The 18,040-nt window shown below is 45.2% G+C and overlaps 1 protein-coding gene across 1 annotated transcript; it reads right to left on the reverse strand.

Moving 5' to 3' along the window:
• Positions 1-1,792: 1,792 nt before the first annotated feature.
• Positions 1,793-17,725, reverse strand: LOC134472455 (endogenous retrovirus group K member 5 Gag polyprotein-like). The gene is made up of 2 exons (XM_063233861.1): positions 17,587-17,725; positions 1,793-16,780 (listed from the first exon to the last, which is right to left on the reverse strand). The coding sequence occupies exon 2, from the start codon at positions 4,925-4,927 to the stop codon at positions 3,350-3,352; it is 1,578 nt and encodes a 525-aa protein (XP_063089931.1). The 5' UTR covers positions 4,928-16,780; positions 17,587-17,725; the 3' UTR covers positions 1,793-3,349.
• Between the last annotated feature and the right edge of the window lie 315 nt (positions 17,726-18,040).

Raw genomic sequence — 18,040 nt, forward strand, 5'->3', positions numbered from 1 at the left:
AATTAACTAATGCTCAGTTTGTAACACCCAAACAAACTGAACCAGTACGATGCTCAGTGTGGATGGCCCACCTGAGGATTGGAGGGAAAGATGGAGTGCTATTGATTCTCCTGGAAAAGCTTGTCACATTGGCTTATCATATGAACTCAGCCATTCTCACCATTTGAGGAACCTGAGTCTTCGCTGAACTTGAGAAAGTCTGAGGTTCTCCTTGCAGGGAACTCCGGTACTTACTGTAAGCCTAACTTCCTGTCTCCAGTGTAGATCCCTTAGCCTGCTGGCATATATCCTTATACTCCTGGTGCAGACTTTCTAGCTTCCATCACTCACCTTTGGGTTTTCCCTGTGAAGATCTTTGGTATAGAGTTGCATGAGACATAGCTGTGGATTTTAAGTCTCCAGTTAGACTTGTGGAGGACATTGCCATGGGATCCAGGCCCTCGACTGGGTCCTTTGGGTCTTCAGCATGTGGACACAACTCCTACACCCTTTTCAATTTAACTCTTTGGGTGAATATTATGAAGAAATCCTATAAACTGTGTCCTGCATTAAATCTTTTTCTTTGTAAACCCTGACTGTGACACAATTTTTCCTTCTAACCCCACAAGAACACACAGTGTTCTGCTTGTTTTTCTTCACTTAATATTTCTCTTTCTACCTGAACTAAGCTGGATTCTCAGCCTCTTGCTTTTTCCCACAATCATTCAAATGAGTCACAGGAAAAGGATGCCATATATTTTCAGCTCCCCTCTCTGTGGTTCTGGCTTCTCCAGAGTCTTGACTCTTCAGTCTTCATTGAACTGAAACCAACTGTCCTATATTTCATCTCAGTGTTTTACAAATTCCTAAAGAAGCATTGATCTGTCTCCTCAATTCCATCCTACTTAGAAGCAAACTTCTAGCTATCATTTTTAATGTTACTTTACTTTTTTTCCCCTCATATTTCTATGTCACTAGGTTTTCTCAATTAATTGTTTCACTTAGTCTTCTCAAATTATTTGGACTATCAGATATTTAGATATCAGATATCAAATCTTCTCTTTCTGCAGAATAACTCCGAGAGTATAATAAGATTTCCACCTCTCCATTTTACAGATTTAAAAAGTGAGATTTAGAGAAGTTCAGTAACTTCCAAAAGTGGCATAGCTAGTAAGTACAGTAATAATGTCTGTCTTATATGACAACCCATGTCCAAAATACACATGCAAATCCACATAAAGTAACACAGAATTATCTCTGGGTTGATTTCCCAGTGTGATATTATCGGACAGAGGAGAGTTGAATAGTACATTCAGTTATTTTCTGGACTCATCTGTTTTCTGATTTCTCCTAAAACTGAAAGTATCTAACTGCGTTCAGCATTCCAAATTTGAATTTTATGGATAGTTTCCCTTTAAATACAATGTGGTAAATCATTTGAGAGCCACTCAGGCCATAACCACAGAGATTCCCTCTGGAGGGGAAGCATGTTGTAGGCACAGAGCCCCACAAGTCTTGTCAAAGGAAGAAGTGTGCTTATTGGGAGTGGTCTTTTTAAGCACAGAGGTCTGCAGCAGCTGCAAGCACAGAGGCAGTCACAGAGACAGGGGAGTTGGCTAAGAAAAGATCACTCATCTATAGTGGCTGCAGGAGTAGAGTCTCCCATAATAAAAACTCCAACACTGACCTCCTGTCTATGTGGAGGGACTTTGCTATCTTTCCAGCTGACTTCCTTGGAAGCAGAAATCCACTTCCTCATATTGGTGGCTGTCGGTGTCACTCCCGGCCGGCAGGAAGGACACACAACAAAGTCTGGCAGTGGACAACCTTTTCTTTTATTTTCCTTCTCCGTACAGCCTGCCCCGGGAATCCTCCCGGCCGAAGCCTCTGTTGGTCCGCTCCCCGCGGCTCCTTGCGTGCTTCTCCCTACAGTCTGTCCCGAAGCCTCTACCGGTCCGCTCTCCGCGGCTCCTTGCGTGCTTCTTCTGCTTCTTCTTTTTTTTTGGCGGGAGAGGCACTCACTTTTATAGGGTTACAGTGGCCAATCAGTTCAAAGCGCGCGATGCGGGCTGATTGGCTAACATCAGTTGTTGCTAGGCAGACTATCTTACAGGGCGGGTTGTGAAGCAGGAGATCTTACAGGGCGGGTTGTTTACCAAGCAGGAAGCAGGAGATCTTACAGGGCGGGTTGTTTACCAAGCAGGAAGCAGGGGATCTTACAGGGCGGGTTGTTTACCAAGCAGGAAGCAGGAGATAAGCGCCATCTTAGCACACTCGATGGGAGGGGTAATCTAGCTCAGGCTTTGCTCTTTCCTACAGGCCTCACGTCCGCCAAGTAAGGCGACCGGGCTCGGCCGTGGCTCCCAACATCTCCCCCTTTTTTATTTTTTATGAATGTGCGCATCGTAGCCCTTCCTGGACTGGGTGCAGAGGCTTATGCCCTATGCGTAGGCCCACCGTAGGTCCTTGGCTTAGACCCTGGTCGGCCGTCCCATGGTCTGCCAAGGCCCTGAGGCCCTCGTCCTTTTTCTAGGGCCAGGCACAAACTGGACGGAACCTGGATGCACACAAGCTTGCACTCATTTCCTCTCCGTAAAGAAATCCCCTCGGAGAGAAATTTAGACCTGGGCAGCATCTAACAGTCCAGCGGCTTACGTGCAGGATGGGGTAGGGCCTGGCTTAGGTTGAGTCGCACCGGGGGAGTACGCTCTTACCCGTCATTGACTCTCCTACCCAGCTATGTCATAATTTTTTAGAGGAGGAGTGTGGGAAGCTCACCGCCCCTAGACTCGGTCGTAGGCTAGGCGAGCGAGCCATGCATATGCCTGAGGATCTTTTTGTCCATTTTGGGCTACCGCTATTTCTATTCATCTTGTTGGTTGGTCTGTGATGGATCTCCGGTAGGGCAGGTCTGATCTTCAGTCGAGGGCTTTGTTGCCCGTGTCAGTCTCTCCGGTACCCACAGTGGTTCTCATCCCGGTTCCTGTGGGAAAACACAAACCGCGCCTCGGTTCCAGCTGATTACCGGATCCGGGCCCATCCATTGTCCTGTTAGGACATCTTTCCATTTAACCCACCCTTTATGGTTGGGGGAAGGGTTGCAGTGCTCCATAGCTGGGGAGCAATTATCATTATTTAAATTTAAAAAATTGTGTGTGAATAGTGCCATGGATAATCGTGCCTTTGGGGCCAGGCCTTGGCCTACTCCCCCTTTTTGTTTTTGTAAAATTTCTTTGAGGCTTCTATGAGCCCTCTCAATGATTCCTTGACCTTGGGGATTGTATGGGATACCATGTTTTAATTGTCTGCCATTGATCTTAAGCAAAAGCATGGGCCTCTTGTCAAGAGTCATGTGGAGTACTGGAACCTCTTATGGAGGCTGGGGAGCAGCAGGAGCTGTGCTATCCTGTCCTCGACCACAAATACGATTTCCTTGAGCATCATAGACTGATCTGCAATCCTCTGCCTTATGTGGGCCCTTTCTGCATCTCCCGCAGACGTTATACGATCCTTCATTTTTAAGGCGAGGCTTGGCGTCTGCATTATTTGGGCAGTTGCGTTTAATGTGTCCTGGGTCCCCGCAGCTGAAGCACCCCTTGGCTTTATGTTCCTCTCTAGGCCCGCGAGGTCCCCTTTGTTGCACTGCCGCAGCCAGAAGAGCTGCAACTCCCGAATTAGAAAGCGGCCCCCCTATTTCTCTGCATATTCTGATCCAGGCGTTAAGATCCTTATTCTTATGTGGGGCTATTGCTGCCTTACATTCCTTTGTGCATTGTTTGAAAATCAACTGCCTAACCAGCGGTTGAGCCACTTCCCTATCGGAAAAGATCTTATCGGCGGCATCTTGCATCCGAGCCACAAAATCAACGAATGGCTCTGTTGTGCCCTGGACTATTTTAGAAAGGCACAAGGATGCCGTTCCGGCACCACTCACCTGCTTCCAGGCGGGAAGCCCAATGGTATTGATCTGCTCATAAACTGCACCAGGGAACTGAGTCTGATCATCAGCGTGTTGGCCTTCCCCCATAAGCATGTCTCTATTCCACCCCCGGTTCCCTCGGTTAGCGTTTCTTTCCGCCTGTTCGGCAGCGAACTCGGCGTACCAGGCTCGCCAATCCAGGTAACTACCCGAGGGCAGACACGCCTTTGCCAGCTGAGTCCAGTCCGCGGGGGTGAGGGGCCCAAAAGACAGGTTGTCCAGCATGGCAATGGTGTAAGGCGCAGTCGGCCCAAAGGTTGTAACTGCATTTTTAAGTTCTCTAATCTGCTTTATTTCAAAGGGTTCCCACACATTACGTCCCTGAGCCATGGCCATCTGTACAGGATATATCCCATAGGGGCCGCTATCTATCCCTGGGAACGGGTGGTCTTCATTAGACACACGACCCCCATGCCACAGCTGTCTGTGGAAATAACGTCCCGCCGGCGGCGGAGCATCATAAGATGGCGGCCGTGGCTGAACAGAAAATGGCGGCCTGTGCGTTATTTCCTGTACTGACGGAAGAGGGGGGAGTTCCCATGCGGCGGCATCGTGGCGAGGGACCGCTTCCGGGAACGAGTTCCAGGGCGGAGCAGAAGGTTCTGTCTCCCTCCCCTGCCAGGGGGCGCTCAGAAGCTCTCTGCTTTTTCGTAAGCCTAGCTGAGCGGAGCGCAATTCGCGGTGCAACGCAGCGAAAGAGCCTTGCGTCTCCCCATCAAGCGACTTAGGCCCCTGACAGCTGGTCTCTTTGGCCTCCTCACCATTCAACCTTCCCTCGTCCTCGGAGTCAGACGACTCTGAGGCTTGAGCCCCGTCCTCCTCCTTAGCATCTTTGTTCCCCTTGACGGACCCCTCTCGGGAGCTCCCTGACTGGGCCTGCTCAAATACCCTGCGTACTTTTGTAAGCTCTTGAGAGCTTTCCCCGCAACCACCCTCACTCTTAGTGCCGCTACCTAGCATGTTTCCCATTTTTTAACATGTTACTCACCGCGTGAGGCCCAAGGAATCCGCCACTTACGCGTGAGCCTGAGAGGAGTCTACAAACCCTGTAGGTGCGCGCCACCCAGGGCCCAGGTTTATCCTCTACTCACCTGTCTTGCAGCTCTGCGTTGGAGCGTTGTCCACTGCCACGTCTCGGGGGTGATCAGTTCCCCGTACGGGCCACCAGATGTCTGTGTCACTCCCGGCCGGCAGGAAGGACACACAACAAAGTCTGGCAGTGGACAACCTTTTCTTTTATTTTCCTTCTCCGTACAGCCTGCCCCGGGAATCCTCCCGGCCGAAGCCTCTGTTGGTCCGCTCCCCACGGCTCCTTGCGTGCTTCTTCTGCTTCCTTTTTTCGTGGCGGGAGAGGCACTCACTTTTATAGGGTTACAGTGGCCAATCAGTTCAAAGCGCGCGATGCGGGCTGATTGGCTAACATCAGTTGTTGCTAGGCAGACTATCTTACAGGGCGGGTTGTGAAGCAGGAGATCTTACAGGGCGGGTTGTTTACCAAGCAGGAAGCAGGAGATCTTACAGGGCGGGTTGTTTACCAAGCAGGAAGCAGGAGATAAGCGCCATCTTAGCACACTCGATGGGAGGGGTAATCTAGCTCAGGCTTTGCTCTTTCCTACAGGCCTCACGTCCGCCAAGTAAGGCGACCGGGCTCGGCCGCGGCTCCCAACAGGTGGCAAACTCTACACAAGTTGTTTTACTGTCTTTTTTTTTAAACATTTTTAATATTATGAAATCCAAGTCAAAGTCACCAGCAGATTTGGTGATTAAGATTCACTCTTGAATTAGGTAGATATTGATGACCTATAATAAGAATACTATTACTATTACTTAATTAATGCAGAATGCCATGTGCTGGCCACTATGCTAAGTAATTTACCCAAATTTTAAATCAATAACTCCAGTAAGATTTGGTCTCATTATTCCTATTACTTAAGAAAAACAGGCTTCACCTAAGCTACTTACCCAAAGGCAAATAGCTACTGAGGCCTAAAAAAAGTCAGGAACTTAACACTGCACACTGTTTTAAATTCTTATAGGCCATCATTTTGCCTCAGGTCTTGATAATTATGTTTCTAGTGGTACAAGGAAGAAATTTATGAAAATGTAACTTGTCCATTGTTGAAATTCTCGGGATAGTGATGAAGGTTTGCCTGTGTACAACTGCTGTGTTTTCTACCTCCAAGAATATCACCTACTATTTGTGTCTTTATTGAGTAGTTTCAAAGGTAATTTTATCTGATTAAATTTTCAAATGATTTAATCACTGTAAATTCATACCTGGAGGATTAGTGAGTTGGGATGTTCTAGATTATGCTACTCAAACATCCTTAAACTATACTTCTATTGTGGAGGATCCCTAGTTGTCCTTCCCTGATTATACAGCCTCTCTTACTTAAAGGACTTTTCTTCACTTGATGTCATAGTGTTATTAAAATAAGCAAAGCATGACATGGAGTGCAAGGCTTCTGCGCTTAGGAAAGATCACTGGTCAGACTGGAGGGTAGCTCACCTATGTTGGGGGAAGCAGTTAGTGCAGCTGGTATGGAGGAAAGATAGAGGCCAATCCAAGAATGAGGGAAGTTGTGCCATGTATGAATGCTTGTGGGTATCGCTTCAGGTCCTCAAGACTCAGAATAGCAGTGCCAAACTTTCTCTATCACTTTACAGCTGGAAGAGTAATCTGGCCCATTTGGCCAGTTACAAAAAATGTTGTAAATTGGATGACTTATACGTGACAGAAACTTGCTTTCCCCATCCTGGACACTGGAAATCCAAGTCAAAGTCACTAGCAGATTTGGTGGTTAAGATTCACTCCTAGTTTGTAGAACAGCACCTTCTCTCCATATGTGCTTATGTGGTGCAAGGGGCAAGGTGGCTGTCTAGTGTTTCTTCTACAAGGTGAAACTCACATTTGTGAGAGTTCCATGACCTAGTCAACCTCCTAAGTTCCCGCCTTCTAATGTCATCAGAGTGGTGATTCAAGTTTGAGGTATGAATGAGGGTAACATAAACACTCAGATGATAACACTTTACCTCTGGCCCCCAAAATTCATTTCTGTCTCACATGCAAAATACCCCATCCTAATTGCTCTAAAATCTTGACTTGTTCCAGAGTCAACCCTAAAGTTTAATGTTCAGAGTCTTAGCTAAATATTATTTATATAAGATATGGGTGAGACCTGAGGTCTGATGGACCCTGAGGAGAATTGTTTTGAACTAAATTGTTTATAGAACTAAACATTTTGGGAGCTTCTACAATATAAAGATGAGTTCAGCACAGGCTAGACATTTCCATTACAAAAGAGATAAAGAAGATAGAATGGGATAACAGGTCCTTTAAAAGATTAAACTACTGCAGGAATGAACTCCTAAAGCTGGATGCTCTGCCTTCCAGGCCTTGGGGGCAGTGGCCCCACACCCACAATGGCCTTCTGTAGCAGCCCCACCTCCTTGGAGGTCCCATGCCAGAGCTACATGCCCAAGGTTCCCAGTGGACCCACGCTCCTGTCCATGGGTGTGCCAGTCTGTGGTCACAAGGGCAAAGGGACCTCCCTGGCCATATTGTGCATTGCCCCAGAAGGAACTCTCCTCAGAGACCATGGCAATTTTTGGGTTGAGGCCTGAAGTTCACTGTGGCATCCTCTGAAATCTAAAGGAAGGCTGCCACACACCCGCAGCTTTGTGGGCACATTACACATCATGCTCTTTTCACCCAAGGTTCACAACGGAGTGCAGGGGTCAGAGTCTTAGGTCAGCACCTGGTAAGGTGGTAAGGTCCTGCAGATACCCATCGGCCCTCTGACACTGTTCTGCCTCCCAGAGGCCAGCACCAGAGACAGGCAGGCCTGTGAGCTCTGAAGGCCCTGCCCAGCCATCTCTTCATGATCTGCACAATCCTGACTTCTGCTCATATGGCTGGTTTGCACCAATCTCTTACCAGAGGGTCACACACTTGGTGCTTTTCCATTCCTCAGTGGGCTGAGAATTGTCCTCAAATTTAGATTCTGCTTCCTATTAACAACTCCACCTTAAATCATTTAGTCTTCCTCCATTTTATGGAAATCAATTCACTCTTCCAACACTTTGCTTACATATAGGTCCAGCTAAATACCCAATTTTATCGCTCCCACATTCTACTTCCCACAAACTGTATAAGAAACACTATTTAGTCAACTTCTTTGACACTTTATAATAAAGACACCTGTCCTTGAGTTCTTAATGGCATATGCATCATTTCAATCTGAGAGTTCATTAAAATAATCTTTACTGTCCACATTTCTGCACATTTGTTCCAATCACTCATTTGGGAGATTCCTTTCTGTCCAGTTAGGGGCGAATCCATACCAAGCAGCACCCTCCTAACCCAAGTTCTAGCCAGTTCTGTAGATGCAGCTCATACCTCAGAGTTCACAGGACCTTCTCTTCTGGCTTTCTTCACTCCTCAAACTCTAGCTATCCTATTGTCTCAGTGTCCTTTTTTTTTTTTTTTTCCTTTTTCGTCTTTTAAAATTCTTTTATTAGCCCATGTTTGCAGTGATCACATTGCTCTCAAGGATTGGTCCATTTAAATAACACATAACAAATTTCTCTTCAGCTCTGGCTATGACCCTCCCTGCTGCTCCTTCCACTTCCTGGTCCCCTGTCACATTTGCTGTGTTGCCTTTGAGGACTATTTCACATGCCCGAGCACAGGGACACTGGCTCCTGTTTCCTGCGTCCCCCTCACTCTTGCTCCAGGATGTGTGGAAATTCTTCCACCATTTCAGACTTTAATCTCTTCTTACTTCCTTTTTATCTTAATTATTTATTTATATTCAACCTTTCTCTATGTTCAGTTATCTGTTTCAGAAAGGTGATGATTAGATTTTCTTGAGCTGATGTTGGAACCTAGGACCTCAGGCATCAGAGACCCCTGCTCCATCAGAAAGGGAATTCCTGCAGGAAAATGAGAGGCACTTTATTTGGCAAAAGAGGAAGGGGCAATATTTCTCCTCCTTAGAACTACGACCATTTGAGGCAATCACAATACTGTGCAATAAAGGGAAAAGTTAATAATATCTCAGGGATTGTTCTTTTAACTTCTTTTTGTTTTTATCCCCATGATTTGGGATCTCCATGTGCCCAGCTCCTTACTGCCACAGAAGGAGAACAGCCAAGTTATGTTTTAAAAATTCACCGTGACAAGTATATTACTAAAGGATGCCAAATATATATCTTTGTCTATGTCCCTAGTGAGAGATAAACAGTAACAGAGCCACATTTATCTAATTTCAGCACATTCTAAACAATCACTAATCTGGAGAGGCAACTTTTTCTGATTCTTTAATGAACACATAAAGAAGGAAAATTACAGTGGAAGTCAGAATATTTAAATTATGATCCCAGTTCAGGTATTAATTAGCATGCAACCCAGATAAAGTAATTAAAAATTTTTGTTAAAAATATTACTGCCCAGAGTTATTGAAAGAACTGAATGAGCTAGTGCCTCTAAAGCAAGGAGCATATAACACATTATAAACAGGAAATTCTATTTTCAAACCTAAAGAATTTATCTGGTGAATGTTGTGACAGACATCAAGGAAAGTGGAAGTTCAGCTCATCACTCTAGAGTCAATTTCCTCATTTATAAAAATAGATTCTATCTTCAAACATATCTACAAAACAGTGCAGTTGTAAGCAGCGGGCAAAAGGATCTTTTATGGTTCTTGATATGTTGATCTGACATTTGTCAAAACAACGGTTCAGCAACTGCACAAACAAGAATAGATTCCAAGAAGGTAAAACAATTTAAAAATAGAACTATGAAAGTACTAGAAAATCCAGGCACAAATGTAAAACAGCAAGAAAATTTTAAAATATGGAGATAAGAAAGCAGACAGGCAGGTTTGCTTGGAATGGAGGGGTGACACCCTGAAGAGTTCCCTGGGCTTTTTTTTTTTTTTTTTACCTAACATGATCTGTACAGGAAGCTGGTGATAGTAACAACCCCAACATGACAAAGGGAACAGGCTAAAGAGTCCTAAGACACGCTGCCTTCTCTCTCTGGCCTGGACCAAGGAGGAACAGCAAGACAGAAAGATCACTGCTCTGTTCCAGTGAAATCTGATGAAAAATTAACTTCGGCAGCCCTGCAGCCCTGCGCTCTGAGCCCTGCTCCTTCAACAGGAACATGGTGCACTGAGCTATGAGATGATGCTGCTTCACTGAGCAACCCCGTTCTTTCCTCCAGCTAGCAGGGTAGTGAGGAATGCAGAGCAGGTGCCAGATTTGTTTGTTTGTTTGTTTGTTTGTTTGTTTGTTTGTTTGTTTCATTTATTCCCTTCCTCACCAGCGGCTGTGTTCCTGTGTCCAGTGGGTCCAGCACTTCCTATTTCCACTTTGGTCTCCATTTTGTAGGTTTGGTGAACATCCTCAGGTTCCAAAGTTGTGCCTGCTTGTAGGTGGATTCATCTTTCTTCACCTGTCCTCTTGTGGTTAAAAAGAGGGAGGCTGGAACTCAGAATGTCTCTTCCTCATGATTGTACTCTGGGATTTCCAGGTGGCTGGGTCACCTGAGTCAGCGAATGACTTAATTCCTAATTCTTGCCTCCACCACCTGCATGGATCGGGAAACTTCCTTCCCCTCGATGCCCACTCTTGGCTCATCTGGAAGGGGTTGGGAATCAGCAGATGGTGACACTATCACCCAACCCAAAGAAGGCTGAAATCCACCCAGAGGTTTCCAGATCAGTCCTGAGTTCACAAAATCTGTGCTAAAATAAATAAAGTGGTTTGGCAAACAAATGTAATTCGTCCTTTTATTTAGTATTTTCAATTAACTCCAACAGAGACTTTTGATCTCTCTGTGAGCCTCCTGGCACAGGCCAACCTAAGAAGACACAGTCAGAGAAAGCACAGAAAGAAGCAGGGATTCCCACCGACACACTGCCTACATGAGTATTCTTTCACCTGACTCCACATGAGTATGTGTCCTTCTATGATCTTTGTCTGCACTTAAATAAAATTCTTTTTTAAACATCCTCAGACCCGTGGGAGCATGTTCTAAAAGAAGTAAGCGATAAACTCCTCCATATTTGCTATATATATATATATCAGCAAAGTTTAAAAAAGTCCAGCACCCAGCCTGCCATGATTCATCTCTTGCAAATGACAATGGAAGCAGCCTCAGATTTTAAAGCATCTAATTTGTAAGTGGTTCAACCATTTTTATAAAAGGGAAGAGAGAGTGGTGGAAGGAGTTATGCAGTCTCGTTAAAATTCTTACAATGATTTAATGGGATGGATTGTCTTCATTTTACAGTCCACGGAGCAGGGTTCAGAAAGATTATGCAACTTTTTCAAGGTCATCCTGTGCAGTAATAGGGAGCTGGGAATATAAAGCCAGCTTTCTGAGACTGTACATTCTAGACTCTCCGTGTTGGCTGCTACAGCCTCACTAACTACATAGGGTGTTTTAAATAGAAAAAATGTAAACAAGAATCTTTCAGGGTTTAGATATAGAAGAGAAAAGGCAGGGCTAAACGATAACATTTTAAGAGAAGGGACTCTGGACTTTCATATGAAAGGCAAATGGGCTTCAGATAATCCCTCCCACCTCCACCTCACCCTGATTTTATGTTTTGCTTGATGCATATATGCTTGGAGTCATCCCCCATGTCCTTCAAGCGTGGGATAATATATGCTAACAGCAGTTCTAGGCAGTGTCTATTTCCCAGACTAACAGTGGCCACACAGGAGCCATTGCTTCTCACCAGTGCTCCAGATGTCACAGTGGCACCCAGGTGCCACCCAGGTTTGATTTTATCCTCAACAATCATGAAAGGCTATCAGGCTTCAAGATGTGCCCCTTGTTTTTTCATCTGTACCGATGACCTTGCATGATTGACAGAGCAGAGAATATAAAATCCCAGTGCATTTTAATATAGTCTCCTGTTATTGTTGTTTAATCAATCTGTAATTGAGTACCTTCTAGGCCAGGAAATTTTAGATGGACATAAATCTATGCAAATTAATCCAAAATTGTGTACCACATACAAAGTTAAAGAGCAGGAGCTTATGAGAGTTGCTTGCATCAAATATGAAAGGAACACAGCGGGGTTGTCAGGCTCTTTCTGCTAGCCCGGGGCTCAGGAAATGTTATTGTCAGTGTCTATCTCTGTCACAGCTACTCAGTTCTGTCCTTTTAATATAGAAGTAGCCCTAGAAAGCCCGTAAGCAATGATTGTGGCTGTGTCCCTATAAAACATTAACTATGAAGACAGACACTGGGGGCAGAGTGGTCCCTCACACTGCACTGTCCCCTCCCTGTGGGGGGTCACAGCCTTGGTCCACATGGTGTCAGTGTCCTCAGCCATGTCCATAACTTCCTGCTGAACCTAACACCAAGCCGCCTGTGTGCCTTTCCTCCTCATCCTGACTGTGTGGTTTGGTACAAACAATAAAAATCTATAATAGGTCTTTGAGCTTTACCTCTACCTTCCATTGGATTAAAATTGATTGTTTGATTGTTTTTTTCATGCCTAAATCTTGTAATCTGAACAACTACTTTTAAAATAACAATATACAATATATTAACTAGCATTAATTTCCTATTTTTATTCTATACTGTTTTTATACTTTTTAAATAAAAAAAAGAGAAAACATTGAATGCAGTCACAGAAAAGTACCTGTGCTGCCCACGTAGAAGAAACTGCCCATTTTTGTTGGAGGAAGCCTGATGACTGGATCCCTCCAGAGGGCCTCACGGACATTTTGGATCTGATTAGCCAGGTTCCTGGAGTGCACGAAAAAGTGCATATTCTCAGATCCTCCTCATGCACTCATAGGTAAGACTTTTCAGAGGTGGCTGGATCCAGGATTTGTGATACTGGGATTAAGTGTGAGATAACTGAATGTGTTCACCATTGTTCTGGGTGTGGCTAGTGGAGCCCCTGCCCTTCATGTGGATGGCACCATTCAATAGGCATATAGCCTCGTTGAAATATAAAGGAAAAAGAAGGAAGGTGGGCTTGCTGTTGCTGCTTGCTGCCTTTTGCCTAACACATCATGAACTGTTTCTCCTCTGTGATGCCTTTCTGTCACACCACTTGCTTGGAGCCAGCTGAATAAGGACAGAAACTTCTACAAACTGTAAGCGAAGTTTAACCTTCCCTTTTTTAACTTGTAGGAATCAGGTATTTTGTCACAGCAACGAGATAAGGAATTAAGACACCTCTCAAGTGCTTCTGGGGATTTGAGCCAGTTTGAGATTCAAACTCACTATAACTACATGTTCTCAGCTGTGCTGTTCTCCTGGCCCCCGTACTACAACACATAGGCTGAAGAACTCAACCAAATGTATAGCGTCCTTCAGATGCACTCCATGCTACCAGACCTTCTGCCTGTCTCTAGTGTCTTCTCTGTGTCCACACAAAGGAGAGGGTCAAGTGATGGGTTTGCCATGTGCCCCTCCAGAGGATCCCCACTGAGCAGAGTTTTGGTCTGCTGTGTGCTAAGCACTATATTGGGTACTGGCTACACACTGGTTGCAAAACAAACTCTCTAGTCTAAATGTAAGAAACAGCACTTGGGGAGGAGTGGCCAAAAGCAAATGAAGACAGCTGTAAAATTTCAGGCATAGAGAAAAATGAGAATAAAGGAAATAGATGGATGGAGGAAAAGGTAGTATTGCAAGTAAAAGAATTAGAGAAAAATTTTTGACTAGCGATGTCTGTGCAAAGATATGAGTGAGGTGAGGGGCTGAGCTAAAGAAACATCTGGAGGAAAAGTACCCTGTTCAGAGGGACTCGCAGGTACAAGGCCTTGAAGTGGGAGAACAACAGCAATCTGGACAAAGTGAAGAGGGCACAGTGACAGGAGAGGGGGCAGGGTACTCATAGAGATCAGAAAATTGTCCATGCTGCTGTAACAAAACCCCTGAGGTTAGGCAATGCACGGACAACAGGAATGTGTTTCTCAGTTCTGGAGCCTGGAAGGTCTGAATCAAGACACCAGCAGTTTCGATCTCTGTTGCCAAGATAGCACCATGAATTTTTGCAGAGGAGACAAATAATGAATGTGTCTTTGCATAGAAAGAGAGACAATCTCTTCACAAGCTCTAATCAACTCATCTCAAGATTTAATCACCTCCTGAGTCCTGAGGTCTTGAGTCTCCACTTCTTAATATTCTTGCCTATTGAGTTTTAATATGAATTTTGAAGTGGATGTAATCATTCAGGTCATAGCAGAAAGAGAAGAAGGGAACAAACCCTCAGATCTTAAAAAGGATTTAAAATTTTATTCTGAGTGAGATGAAAAGCCATTCGGATTTGGGAAGGGGAAATGCATGCATGAGCCATTCAAGGGTCATCCTGGCTGCCCACCACATGTGCAAGGTTGCTCTGGGGAACAAGGAAGAGATGCAAAGTTGGAAAGGGGACCTCATCAAGAAACTCTTTTCATCACTCTGACTAGAGATGTTAGTAGTTAGGAATGGAATGGCAACTGTGAGGACAGTGAGAGGTGATCAGATCCAGAACATAGTACTAAACTAGAGCCCACAGAAGTTTCTCCTGAGTGGAATGCAAGCTAAAGAGAAAGTGCAGAGTCCAAGATGTCTCTCAGACACTCAACTCTCCCCATCCTCTGTGACAGTCTTTTCTTTCAGTAGTTGCTATGTCCACCTTGACCTCTGGTGCATAGTGCTTCTCTTGCCACCTGTGTAAGGGCTTCTCAGCTGCTTTCTGGGACTCCTGGAGAGCCCCACATGTCAGCAGTCCAGATACCTATGTAAGTCTGGGACTTCCAATAAGTCAAGGCCACGGAGACAACTTTTACTGAGGAGGGGCAGGTAACAGGTGGGCAGTGCTGAGGCTCTCTCTGTACAGCTCTTCTTCAAGGTCTTCTGGCCCAAGCACAGCTCTTCTACAAGGCCTCCTGGACCCAAGTCTCTAGGTGTCCACAGCAGAAGCCAGCTACATCATTCCACCTTGCATAGCATTTCCCTCTTTCCATTTTACTCTGCCCAGTGGCTCTCCATTTGTGTATTCAGTTTCCTTGCCAAAATGTACTCAGAACTCCCCCAAACCAAGGTTTAACTTAGATAAATGGAAGTTTCGGCTACTCCTTAGATCCTCAGACAGAGAAGGCAAAGAAACAGTCTGATATAGATGAGTCTGGGATTCAGAGCACAGAGCAAAAAAGACATAAGGCTAATTGTCTTCCAGTATTACAGAGCTGGATGTGTCAGGTAGCTCCCTTCTCCACAGATTCCACCATTCCGGGCACCTCCATCTCCCAGGGCTCCCTTGTTCTGTGGCTCCTTCCTGGCCCTCACGAGGAGCCAGGGAGGATGTGATGAACAGCAGCAGGACCGGTTTGCAATCTGTCCCATCTTGTGATGACAGCTCTTCTACACTGTCCTCATGCTCTACTGGCTACAGTGGGTACTGCGCTTCATAGCAGAGGAGCAGCCAAGTGCACAGGAAGGCTTGCATAGGTCTGCATGACCATCTGACCTAGGGACATTATTTTTGGAAGCTTTTTCCCTTCATTAAGATTCCTCCTGAGATTTCAGGGAAGGAAGAAGAAAACGGAGATGGGAGGCAGTCAGAGAAGGGAGGTGGAGAAAGTGAGCAACTTTGTCTTCGGGAGCCTCACAGCTCCTCCAACAGCCCCTTACCCTGCCCCAGGCAGCCTGGATTTCCAACACCCTGCAGAGTGAGGGCATAGCTTTGTTTTCATTTCCATTTAATTTGCTCCAATGAAAACTGCAATCAATGAGCAGTTAAACATCCCCATGTGCTCCACGGATGCCGTCCCTGGCACTTTTGCTGTCCCTGTTTGGAAAATTCACCCATGAAAGCATTTGATGTGCCTATATTGTCTGTGGAAACCTGCAATGTCATCCTTTGTATGAGGAATAAAAACTCACCCTGGGGTACCAATTTTAATAAAGCTTAATTAGACCAATTTGTAGTAAGCTGAGTTTCCAAGCTGCAATCTGACAAGCAGCTTGAGCTATTTCACTACGTTTTTATGTTCATGAATTTCTGCCTCAAACAAAAGGTCAAATTGAACATAAAATTCTATGCAAAGGACTCCTGAAGGGATTGTGAATTTCTATTGTCATAGGAATGTGTGTTTCGTTTTGCCTTGCTTTTTTGCCATGTCCTTATGATGCTAAAGGAGTAACATCCAGAAGAATGAGATTCTTTCACATTGTCCAGGTACCCAAAGGTGCAAGGGGAAACATGGAACTGGCCACACCCTGTCTTCATGACCCTCTTTCCCTCAGAGCTGGAGAATGACTTCCCAGCCTCCAATACAGGAAGCACACAAACACAAACTAAGAACAACACAGAGTCCTCCTGTGAGACAAGCCATCTTACTTAGGAGTAACAGATACATTTTAAGTATTGCTTTGGTTTTCCCTAACTGCAACAAATATCTGAAACGATAAACTTACAAAGAGAAAAGGTTTATGTTGGGTCATAGTTTTGAGGATTCCAATCCATGACTGGCTGGGCCTGGAGCAAAGCAGGACCTACAGTGGGAGTGTGTAATCTCCAGGAAGCAAAAGACAGATGAAGAGAAAGGGCTTAGAGTCCCCTAACCCTCTTTGAGGGCACATCACCAAAAACATAAGGACTTCCTCCTAGTCCCCAACTCATTTTACCTTCTCCAAATTGTGCCACTCAGCTGGAGCCTTTCCTTGGGAGACATCCAAGATCCAAACTGTAGCACGCATTACGCTTGGGCTGGGAAACTGCTTGCTGGAATTGTATTTTTCAGATAAGCAGCAGGTTGATGTTACTGGATTTCACTTTGATGCTGTATCCTTGCCTAGAAATAATACATATGTTTCAAGCACTGTGTGAGCTTTATCTGAAATGCCATCGGGGACCACGAGAAGAAAGAACACAAAATCCACTTCTATGGCTATAGGGAATAGCTGAAGCCACTCTTTCTGAGAAAGGGAATAAGGTCAGGGAAAAAGAGAGACAAAGTGGAACAATAACTTCTTTCTTCAATTAACTCTGACATAGGCATTCTACCTTAATAAGGAAGGAGCAGTCTTTAACCAAAAGAGGTTTCAAAGGGCCTGTGTCAGATACAAGCAGTCCACATCATCTACCAAACCAAATCTACAGTGTGTCTCCTTTGTGAGTTAACTGAAATCCACTTCCCCTCTATTTTCCTTTTGATCAGATGCATTTCCATAAATGCCTATAAAGCTAGACCACTAATTAATGATGTTAAATGCTGGAAAATCCAAGATAAAAATAAGGGGAAAATGATACTTTGTACTGATAACCTGAGAAGCCTGCAAACAATTCAAATAGATTGTTGGCAAATTGACTCTTGAGGGAATAGAATCTAGGTCAGTCACATTTTTTTAAAAAGTGACAGGAAAAACTGTAGCATAAAATGCTACCGGGAGGGCTGGCCCATTTATAATGGGGATGGGGAGATGGTGAATAAAAGCCATTTGGAAAAGGACAAAAGCTAAAGAAACGTGGAAGAAGGGCACAAATAGTAAAAAAAACGGCATATATGAATAGCTGCGCAACAGAACTAGGCTTATTTCTAGGGAAAATTTCAAGAAGCTACACTGTGACTGTGTCTCCTAGCGGGAGAGTTGCCCTTACCTTAGCCTCTGGTGATCTCCTCTGCTGGACACACTGGGATCCTCTGGTCTGTGAGGACAGGCCAGGGCAAGCCCTGAAAGGACTCCTCCACTCACTCATGCACCGCAGGGAGGCCTGTGGCAACCAGCCCGGGCACCTGCTCACCTCCCACAGTCCAGGGATCGCATCCAGCCTGGCCTGCACAACCTCCTGCGTGCGCCTAGCCACTGCAGCAGGAGGCCAGGGCTGGGAACTTTGCCTTCCTCCGGTGGCTGCCCATCTGGATGGCAGACCAGCAGCCCTTTTCACTTTTGGGGTCCCCTTTCCTGTGGGCCATAAGAGGCACATTTTGCAGACAGTGTAATCAGGCCATGCAGTTCACATGATGAGAGTCTCGGAACTGGATTTTATTGCTTGCCAGAAATGTAGAGAAAACCACATTTGTACAGCTCTTCTATGAAGCAATCCCTTCCTT

Source organism: Cavia porcellus, unplaced genomic scaffold (genome assembly GCF_034190915.1).
Source record: "Cavia porcellus strain 051 isolate PalLab524CR breed Dunkin Hartley unplaced genomic scaffold, mCavPor4.1 scaffold_23, whole genome shotgun sequence".
NCBI classification, from domain to species: Eukaryota; Metazoa; Chordata; class Mammalia; order Rodentia; family Caviidae; genus Cavia; species Cavia porcellus.

What these genes read in the sequence shown, in the direction of transcription:
- LOC134472455 (XM_063233861.1), bottom strand. Translation starts at nt 4,927, where the DNA reads ATGGGAAACATGCTAGGTAGCGGCACTAAGAGTGAGGGTGGTTGCGGG.